Raw genomic sequence first — 10,939 nt, forward strand, 5'->3', positions numbered from 1 at the left:
GTCTAAAACGTATTTTAGGAATTATTTCATTAAATTCCTCTTTAAACTTCATTAAATAATACAATTATGTACAAATAATTGAATGTTATGCTACTATTTACAGAAATCCAATAAAAGATAAGTTCTCTATCATTTTTTCAATTCACAAATGATTTTGCCCTCACAATAAGACAAAATGGCCTCGGAGAGTATCGGGTTAAATGATAATTGCGTATTTAGGTGTTTCTGTATTTGTGTTGTATTGTTTGTTTTGACTTTATTTTGCACTAGGATGAAGCAATATTCAATCCTGTGTTTTCTGTGATTACATCCAAAATGTTTTCTTATTGTTTAGGTTCTTCTGTAATCTTTGTCACTGTTTGATGATTCAACAGAGCATTGGCTTTCAGTTGAAAGCCTAGTTCTTTTAAGTTTCTTATTTACACATCATAGCTGTAGCTAAGCACTGTAACGGCAGTGCCCTTAGGGCTAGTTGTTGGAGTTTCAAGTATACTGCCAATAACATCAAATTTATTTAGTTGATGATTTGCAGTGGCGAGTTGAACTCACAAGTCACTAACTCCAGGTAATTTACAGTTAGAATAAAGAATCAGAATCCCAGACTAGTATTGAACAAAATGTAATAACATTTATTAACTTTTACTACATAACATACAATATTAATCAAAAGTTTATTAATAATTAACTTCGAATAATTTTTACTATTACTTTTAATCAGTGTTACTAATTAGTACACATGGAGTACATTTCTTTAATACAAATAAAAATATCCTTTACTATTAACTTCATTAATTGATCAAGAGAGATAATAATTATACACTTACAACAGAGCTGGGCCAGTATACTTTTAGAGGTTTGAGACCTTCATATTCACAGTGCAATCGCTTGAACAAGACTGGAAGAAAAGCTGAAACTGGTAAGAGCTGGCAAGAACTGATTTTTTGGCTTCAGACACGAATTTTTAACCCATATTTTCTTTCTATTCTCTCAACCTTCCAAATAGTATTCCCAGCTACCTGCAAGTAGTTCTAACACTTTATTAGTCAATCTGTGCAACTTCCTGGGCTAGTCCAAAACCATAACCAAAACTCTCAAGAGCTTGGTTACTGTTATGGTGAGTTATCCAGTTGCTAGTGTAGTAGCACAAGTGAAAAGGTGTCATGTTAGGAGTATATAAAAGTATTGCTTTTGTGTGCCAACATCAACTTTTTTCATAGCTTTCACAGTACTAACGAGTTGGCATTAATAATTAATCACAACCCATCATGGGTGCTAGTGCAATGACTTCATTGCTAGGCAATATCTTCATTTCTTGATAACTGTTAAATCATGATTCACTAACTCATGACTCATCACCACTTAACCAGCTAGTTGTACTTTCTATCTCTTGACCACATTTTGCAATACAAATGTCTTTACTTATGTTATTTCTTCATGTATATGTTCACTCAAAAACTCAGAAAATATTTTATGATTTCTTTCTTAAAATCTTTTAAACTACTAAAAAAGCTGAAGTGATTGTAAAATTTCCTCAAAAATATTCAATTGCTTCTATCCTTAGTAAAAAGTTGTTACTTGTAACAAAATTTACCACCAACTGTATTGTGTCCATCTCTCTTCATCGATCAATGTTTGTATTAAAACTTTTAATATACATCCTAAACTACATCCATAATACATTCATGTATAACATCAATAGTTACATCTATATAATAATACTAATAATTAAACATTAGATTATATAGATTTCCTTCACACACAAACTTTAATTGACATATGATATTGGTTCGATATATATATATATATATATATATGCTATTATGCTTAATAATCAATATATCAATAAATGTATAGCAATCTGACTTGTATGTACTTTAAAATTCTTCCCTAAAGTTCCAGAAAATTAACCACTCACTGTTAATTATCCAATTATATAAGGCACCTTACTTCCACTTAGCACAATGGTTGTCTGGGTATTGATGGTATGTACAAACTATCCCACCTGACAAATTCATTCGTCGACTGGGTGGACATCTGTAATCTTGCAGATTGATAAAAGGGAGACCAATCCACTGGCTAAGAATTCTGGCCTTTTTCTCTCCCCTTCGTATAGATCTTGTGATAGTCCCTGTTTAACTGATGACATAACATAAATAGCTCCCAAAGAGTTTCTTCCCCATCAGACCATCGAAGCCCATGTAAATATATTGTACACCAATTGACATGTCAGCAATCCACCTCACTGAAGGCTTCTTCTGGGTACAACAAGTGTCATCCAGTGTATGAGTCAGTCACTGCTTGTTCTTTGATAACACACACTTCTTCTACTCTGAAACCTTCTATAACTTCACCTTCCTTAACAAGGTTGGTCTACAATAACAATATACAGTTACTATCTGGAGGTTTCTTAACATTGTCTTGGGCTCACACAATCCGTTTTATTTATGGCAAGTTTTGTTTCTGTCTGTTCAGTCACGCACTCAACTCGTACACTCACTTGCATACTCACTCGCACACTTCTTTCTTCACACTGTCATTGGTTGATTGGTTGTCTCTATCCATTTTTCCACTAACATAGTTCACTTCTTGACTTGCCGTCGTCATCTCACTTACTTGTTTCCCGAACGTTTTCTATAACTATTAATTTTGCCTTTCAATTTTGACTATTATAACACTTTAGTAATCAGCTAACCTCATCAACTGACTAAGTCAAATCAATTTGATATTCACCTATACAATCAAACTATGTGTAGTTGTTTGGTTTATTTGCTGGCTTTCCTTCTTTATGGAACATTAGTACGATCGCTTGCTTCCAAGAAACCGGGATGTATCCAGAACTTAGTGATAAGTTAAAAAGTGCTGTGAGGTCTCCCTATAATCTGCGAGTGCCTTTTTGGAGGATGATAACCTGTATGCAGTCTTCTACTGGTGCCTTGTTTTTGGTAGCTTTTATAGCGTGTTGAACTTCCATTTCGGTAATTGTTTTTGTGAGCAGATATGTAACTGGGTTTTCTGTTTCATCAAGGCTCTGTATGTTAACTGGGAATTTTGGTGTGTACATGTTTATGTTTAGTTTCATGTGGTTGTTAACTTTGTTGTAGCAAGTGTACATTCATGTCTGGTTCTTGGTGTGTTTTGTAGGTGTTCTTTAAATACTTTTGCCTTTTCAGTGTTTGTGTATGCAGTCTTATTTTGTGTTTCTAGAGGTGGGCAGCTACTTAAAGTAGTTACATTTTTTTAAATTTAGTTGGTTTGTTTTTTTGTATGTTTTCAGGTTCTACTACTATTTGAGCCTCATTGTCGTTTTGTCTTGTTATTGTGTTTGTGACATAGGTTGTTTTTTGTGCTTGTGCCATTGGTAACAGCATCTTTTGCTAGTTTGGTTGTGGTGGTTGTGTCTGTATTATTTTTTATGCATTTAGGTTCTGGGTGTTGTTTTTGGCATTGTGTTATGTGGTGATTTTTGCCACACCCTACACATATTTGGGCTGCCCGATAAGCCGCTGTTACATGCCCAAATCTTTGACAGTGGTAGCATCAAGTTACCACTATAGCTGGTGTCTTTGTCTATTCCACTGTGTATCGTTGGTACTACATGATGATACCATTATTAATGTATTGTGTGATATCCTGGGTGTTGTCTGTGTAAACTTTAACTAGGTTTGTTGTTTTTTTTATTATGTTCGAGATGATTCTTTCTACTTTAGTGACTTGTATTTCTTGTTTTTCAAGCATATCTTGAATGTCTTCAGTGTTTATGGAATAGTGTACTCCCCTGATCACGAATGATCTGGGTTGTGTCCTTGCTCCCAGAAGTTGTTTCGTTGTTGACAGTATCAGCCTCAGCATCACTGTCATCGGTTACTTTATCAAGCTGGGGTGATTTTGACATTTTTCTTTTTTTGTTTGTTCTACTCGTATCAGTTTTTTTGGATGTTTGCTGCATCTTATTTTCTAGTTCAACTCTAGCTAAATACATGAGTTGTCTAAGATCTTTTTTTCGTACATCATCAGGGTCATCTGCACCCCAGACTTACATATGTTATGGCTTCTGTTTTGTTCCTGAATTCCTCTTGTTGTTTCATTTCCTGGTCCGAATTTTCATTGTTGCCGTTGTCGGTGTTTTCTCATTGCCGGTCTTCATCGTCTGTAGGAAGGAACTCCCACGTCAGAGGCGAGGTCGGGTCTCTTCTTCGAAGTCACAGCGATGGTGTTGTTTTGTTCATTGTCACTGTTGGTGGGTCTTTTGGCATCAGTCTAGGGTGAACGTGCCTGGAGAAAATACAATAAGGTCACTGACCTAGGTACTATCTGAGAGTTTGTTTTACAGTTGTTCTCTCTTCATCTTAAACAAACCGAATCCTTTAGCCTCATTTTTTTTTCTTTTTATATTTTCAAAATTTGAACACTCCTTCGGAGAGAGTTCCTTTTTGGTGACCACTAGCATGCTCTCGCAGCCATTATTGTTGATTACATGAGTAAGTAACCTGGTATATATATTTAGATATGTTCTATTTGAAATGACACGTGATTAAAACCCATTTGCCATCAAGGGTGTTCAAAGGTTATTGATCACTTATTGCTGTTTTGAGATTGTGGGCATACAAATTTGCTTTTGCTGGTCAGGGCAAGAGGCAGCATTAAGAAAAAAAGAGCAGGGCAAAAGGGCTGTGCTGAAGTTAATTTGTGTCACCACAAGCTTTACATAACATTAAATCAATATGTCACAGTACCAATGAAAGAGGGCTAGCGGTCTTACACAAAAGTTTTTGTTTTTAATGAGTAAGTGAGTGTGTCTGCCTTTTAGCTGAGAAGAAGAGTGGTGACCACAGGCAAGTATTGGAGCTCCCAACAGGTAAGCAAAGCGTTTTTCCCATTGGTTATTAAATAGTTTAGTTACTTGTAGCCGAGTCTACTACCTCCTATCCTGGAAAGTAGTACGACTTACTTAATCAGCTCTTTGCAGGACTCTTGCCAACTAACTTTTCTTTTTATTATGTGTGTGTATATTTTCTGTAACGCCTTTACCTGCCTCATGATGCCAGTCAACTTCCAGAGAACCATTATTACTCGGTCTCTAGGAGAACTGCTAACAACCTAAAACAGGTATGCTATGGTCATTCAGTGTAAGGAGCTTTGCTCGTCAGACATTGACCAGGAACTAACTGTCACATCTCCTTTGAGTTCAGGGGGGTGACTACATGTTGTGCCCAAACTCTCCTGTTAAGCCCAGTAGTACAGCCACCATCGAGACCAGAGATTCACCAGGTAGCAACAAACAACCCGCCACACCAGACCAAGCCGTGACCACCAAACCTGCCAGCAACATCAAACCACCGCCAACCTGATATCACTACAGAAATTAACAGACTTTTTCAAACAGGCAATTCCCATGGTAAGATTCTTTCTTTCAGATCCTAAGAAAGTCGACCAGTGGATAGCTGACGGGGTCTATTTATGGTACCAGCACCATGTTGTAGAAGCCACCCATAAAACATTACAATGTTTCAACTGCCAGTGGTTTGGGCATTCACGTTCCACCTGTACCGCTGTGGCCAAATTCCCGCCATATCTGACTGCCCTAATGAGAGACAGGCAACCAACTGCATGAACTGCGGAGAACCCCATGCTGCCTCATATTGAGGTTGTCCCAAGTACATTCAAGTGTTGGAACAAAAAAGAAAGGTTCATTTACTTCCGTAACAAATATCGCTCCCCATAACAGCACTCCTGAGACATCCAAGCCACTCGAATGACCTAATCAGCCTACCGATAAGATAGACCACCCTCTACCACGGCCCCAATCAAGAACGTTAGAAGAGGGAAGGGTTAAAGTTAAGCAAGTTCTAAAACTAGTTAGACAGTTCCAACTAATGAAGACTAGTAAATAGATAAGGCCAGGGTGCCAAAATGGCACAGAAAATTAAAATAAATCGAAGGAACTCGGTTTTTACCGAGATTCCTGAGGGTGCGCGCCCGCACAATGTCATTAAGGCAGTAGAGGAAAGTCTAGGGGAAGGAGCAGTAGAATGTTTGCAGCCATTAGGTGGGAAAAAATTTGTTCTTTCACATTATTTAATAAAACGACGAAAGCGTTTGGTATAGGCCATTCTGCCTACAAAGAAGTACATTAAAAGTACACTCTAGCAGGAACAAACGTAATTACCGTTAGGATCAAGCATCTCCCACATGAAGTACCCAACGAATGCTTAGGAGAGTTATGGGAAAGTGTTGAGAATAACATGGGAGACTTACTTAGATAGCAAGGTTTTCACAGGAGCTAGGAGGTTCGGTGTATATATAACAGACCCAATTCCAAATTTCTTATATGTAGGACAATTTAGGGTAATAGCAAATTACTCTGGAATGAAAAAGCTATGTGTCCGATGCAAGCAGGTTGGACATTTCACTGCCGGCTGTACGTGTAAAATGTGTGGCGAAGTAGGACACTCACCCGAAGAATGTGTAAGAGGATGTAAAGTGTGGAGAAGATCACCCACACAGACAGTGCAAAATTAAGAGCTTTTTGCTACCGTAAAGGGAGGAGAAGAGGAAGTGAGTATAGAAAATGAAGTAAAAGAAATTCAGAATGAAGTGATTGATAATGTGTGTGAACTAGTAAACATGGAAGCAGTAGCGTGCAGAGGGGGGGAGGTGCCGAGACCCCAGGCATCCATATCGGGAGGCCATCCAACGCAGAGAGTCGAATCGAATAGTAGAACCCTTTCCACCCTTCCCCAAGGTATTACGTATTTTATGTATGTTCCAATATACATATTTATGGTATTTTAGAATAATTTATTTTCATTTTTCATGCAAAATGTTTTCTATACTTAATATCTTTCATTTCAATATGCAACTATTATAATTATCATTTCAATAAAAAATACTTTTAGCACCCTTACATGCCAAGAGCAGATGAATCACAATATTTCTTTTTCCTAAGCCTTAGTTAGCCATATGTCTTATTGACAAATCACTTACGGGAACATACATAAATAATGTAACAGCCCAGGGGGAGGGGTTTTTTACTATAACATTATGAAATGTTACAAGAGGGATTCAAATTATAAAGCATCACACGTGCCAATTAAATTTGTGATATTTATAAATAAATATATATCTCAAAAGTTAGGTATTTTGAGCAAAAATAAAACCATTTTAAGAAATTGTTATTTTAGTGGTTAAAATTCTAATCAATCTACAGGATAATCAACCTTGAAATATAAATATTAACTTATTTATTAGATAATAATTTGATGACACTTGTCGCATTTAAGATTAGTTCAATGAGCAATATGTTATTTACTATATTGAAGATTAATCAATTTATTGGACGGCCATATTAATTAATTATTGGATGTGTTTAGGCTATATTTTTGAAAAAAAAATTGTTTAGATCTTTAAAATGTTTCAATTTATAAAAATTTCATCCTAGAGTATAAATTAAAATAGTGTCGTTTTTTTTGTTTTTCTAAAAAAATGTATAGAGCAAATAGTTTCCGTGTGGGCGGGCTACCCGTGTGTTTTAGACCAACTGTTATTTTAGTAACAAAATGCGATGAGTGTAATAGACGTGAGCAGAATACACGCGATATTTTTTCCTTTAAAGGGATTCAAATCATAAAGAAATCCAAGTAATCTTGTTCTGTAAATTGGTTGATAATTTCATGTTTTCCATCTCTTTGGTTTCGAATAATTTAACAAATTATTTAAAAAATCACATCATTATCTATATGAATTCTTTTTTCATTGATCCAGTTTCAGTGGAAAACAAAACTTTTGTACACTGTTGCAAACATTTGCCTCTATCTCAAACATTTTTACAAAAAAAAAAGTTTTATTTTATATAAAAGGTAGGATTTAATTTGGCTGGGTTTTTAAAGTTTTTATGAATAAATAACTAATTTTTAATAAATAAAGTAATGAATAGTATTCATTCTTGATATGAATTTAGTAACTTTTTGTACATAATATTTGTTTTCTTAATTCAGTTGTCACAGATGAAGAAAAAGAAACTGAGTGGAGCACAGAACAGAAAAAAAAGGGCCAGAGAAGAAGAGTCCCGTCAAAGAGGCACATTAAATGACTGGATAAAAAGAAGCAAAGAAGAAGTAGAAGTAAAAGATAATGTGGGTGCAGCTGCATCTGAGGATTCTTCTGATTTAGAATCAGCTAATTCAGAACATAATACTCTCTCTCTCATTGTCAGGATAATGATTTATGTAAAAAAGATGGAGATTTCAGTACATTTTTCGAAAGAAATGATTTTGGCTATTTGAAGAAACCTGTTTCAAACAAGTTGAAAATTACAATAGTACAACATGGCCCAGAAAGATATCAAAATAAAAGCGGTCCATTTATCGAGAAGAATGGAAGATCCTTTTCAAAACAGTGGTTTGAGAAAGTTTCCACAAATGGAGAAACTGTGAAGCGGAAATGCTTGTTATATTCCCCATATCGAAAAGCATGCTACTGTTTTGTTTGTTTTTTGTTTGCAAAGGAGCAGTCATCATCAATGTCAAACTTTAGCAAGGAAGAAGGTTTCTCATCTTGGAGGAAATTGAATCCCCAAATACCTGACCATGAAAAAAGCCCTTCCCATAAATCTTATATAAGGGAATATCTGAACCTTGTAGTTCGACTCCAGTGTTCGAATACAACAGATGCTGAACTTCAACAACAGATGTCTGCTGTAAAGAAAAAATGGAAAGCTATAACTGAACGGATTGTCGAAGTTACATCATTTTTGGCCTTTCGTGGACATCGAGGAGAAGGAATTTCTAGATTAACTGAATCAGAGGAGATAATCAATGAAAATGCAGGAAACTTTATGGCAACAATCAGACTATTAGCCAAGTATGACGTAAACTTAGCCGAACACATGCAGAGAGGAAAAGAGAAACCAAAAAGTGTCACATACTTGTCCACCAGAAGTCAAAATGAAATCATCGATCTTCTAGGTGAAACTGTTAAAAAAAATAATTTCTGAACTTGAATATGCAAAACATTTTAACATAATCCTGGATTCAACTCCAGATACTGCTCATGAAGATCAGGTTTCCGAAATTCTGAGGTACGTTCATATTGACGAAAATAACAAAGTAGAAATGAAGGAAATATTTCTGGGATTTTTTCAAATCAACAAAAAAGATGCAGTCAGCTTGGCAAATATGATTATGAAAAAACTGGAAGAAAACAAAATTTCCATAAAGGACTGTCGTGGCCAGGTATATGATAATGCAGCAGTTATGGCTGGAGGGAAGGGAAGTGTTCAACAAAAAATTCTTCAATTTAATCCTAAAGCAGTATTTGTAAATTTTGAGAACCACAGCCTCAATTTGGCCTGTGTCCATGCAAGTGAAGTACAACCTGTTGTTGTCACATTTTTTTGAGTTCTGGAAAAACTTTTACCTTTTTTTCTTCATCTACTTCTCATTGGGAAGTGTTAAAATCATTTATCTCTAGGACTATGAAAAGACAATGTGATACAAGATGGAGTTCCTGTCACGATGCTGTGCAAGTAATCTACGAAGAGTGTGATAACGTTATTGCAAGCCTTGAACACCTGCTGGAAGGAGAATTTTCTAGAGAAACCAAATCTGATGCAGGATCACTTCTGAACTCTATTCAACAATTTACGATTATATCTTTATTAAATTTTTGGTACCAAATTTTGTCATCAGTGGAGAAAGTCTCAAAAAGTTTTCAGAATTCGAAAAGGGGTTTCCATGAACCTTCTTGCAATCTAAAATGGCTTATTCAAATTTTGAATTTAAAAAATGATGATATTATTCACAATGCAATACATTCAGCTAATGAATATTGTGAAAAATGGGGAATACCAATTACACAAACAAGGAGAAGAAGAATGATGCCTGGAGAATCAGGTAGAGATAATGGACTTACGGCAAGAAATGAATAGAGTAATGATAGAGGTTGAGAACTGATTAAAAACAGAAATTAAAGATCGTAGTGTTCGTCTTCAAGACCTCAGTGACCAATTTTAATTTCTTCATAATTGAAAATGAACAAGAAAGAGAGAGATTAAAAAAAGAATGTTTGGATTTTGCACATTTTTATGATACTGATGTGACAGCCATTCAGTTGTATGATGAAATCGACTTTCTCATGCTTCTTAGAGCTGGAAAGAATACAGTTCCCCCTGATCATAAAGATGTTCTTGAGTCTTTACTGAAGTTTGGAAGGGATGTTTTTCCCACAATATGCATTGCATACAGATTATTGATTACCATCGCATTTTCAATTGCAAGTTGTGAAAGGTCATTTTCAAAACTGATTGGTTGGTTGGTGTTTCATGGTGCAAAGCAGCTAGGCTATCTGCACCATACAACCGGTAAAAACAATGAAAATAGATTAAAGTAAAATGTAAAAAACAGCGAGTTAAAAATCAATACATGTCGGTAAAAGATTTATATAGAATTAAAATGACGTATAGGGTGTAAAAAATTAAAAATACAATCTAGTTGGACAGTGTCACCATTACCAATGACACTGTCCAGCGTCAGGGGTAAACTTTTAGAAAAAATGCGTCTAAAATGGTGCCGCCGCTCACGTTCTTAACGACGGCACGACATTAAAATGTGGGCTATTGTGACTTGAGTGTCACAATGGCTACACATCGGTGGGTCAATACCTGATAAAAGAAAACGATGGGTTAAAAAACTATGACCAATGCGTAGCCTTGCCAGGACTACTTCCTCCTTCTGATCCTTACGGAAGCAAGACGGCCAAAGACCAACAGAAGGTTTGATCTGGAAAAGCTTATTATGGCGTTGCTCACTCCAAGTCGACTGCCAACTGGCATGAAGCCGCATCTTTAAGACAGGACCGTAGTCCATGTATGGGACAGGCACGGCCGTGATGGCACCAGAGCAGACAGACTTAGCTGCGGTATCAGCGAGCTCGTTCCGTGAAT

General features: G+C 36.0%; 1 protein-coding gene across 1 annotated transcript; it reads left to right on the forward strand.

Moving 5' to 3' along the window:
• The first annotated feature begins 5,910 nt into the window (after nucleotides 1-5,910).
• Nucleotides 5,911-9,395, forward strand: LOC106475922 (zinc finger MYM-type protein 1-like). Its single transcript, XM_013936596.1, has 5 exons — nucleotides 5,911-6,046; nucleotides 6,335-6,465; nucleotides 7,995-8,120; nucleotides 8,213-8,963; nucleotides 9,040-9,395. The coding sequence occupies exons 1-5, from the start codon at nucleotides 5,911-5,913 to the stop codon at nucleotides 9,393-9,395; spliced, it is 1,500 nt and encodes a 499-aa protein (XP_013792050.1).
• Nucleotides 9,396-10,939: the final 1,544 nt, after the last annotated feature.

The sequence above is a fragment of the Limulus polyphemus genome, unplaced genomic scaffold (assembly GCF_000517525.1).
Source record: "Limulus polyphemus unplaced genomic scaffold, Limulus_polyphemus-2.1.2 Scaffold9437, whole genome shotgun sequence".
Classification (NCBI taxonomy): domain Eukaryota; kingdom Metazoa; phylum Arthropoda; class Merostomata; order Xiphosura; family Limulidae; genus Limulus; species Limulus polyphemus.

What these genes read in the sequence shown, in the direction of transcription:
- LOC106475922 (XM_013936596.1), top strand. Translation starts at nt 5,911, where the DNA reads ATGGCACAGAAAATTAAAATAAATCGAAGGAACTCGGTTTTTACCGAG. An exon ending in AGAATGTTTGCAGCCATTAG is followed by an intron (nt 6,047 to 6,334) that starts GTGGGAAAAAAT and finishes TCTTATATGTAG; the next exon opens with GACAATTTAGGGTAATAGCA. An exon ending in GAAGCAAAGAAGAAGTAGAA is followed by an intron (nt 8,121 to 8,212) that starts GTAAAAGATAAT and finishes TCTCATTGTCAG; the next exon opens with GATAATGATTTATGTAAAAA.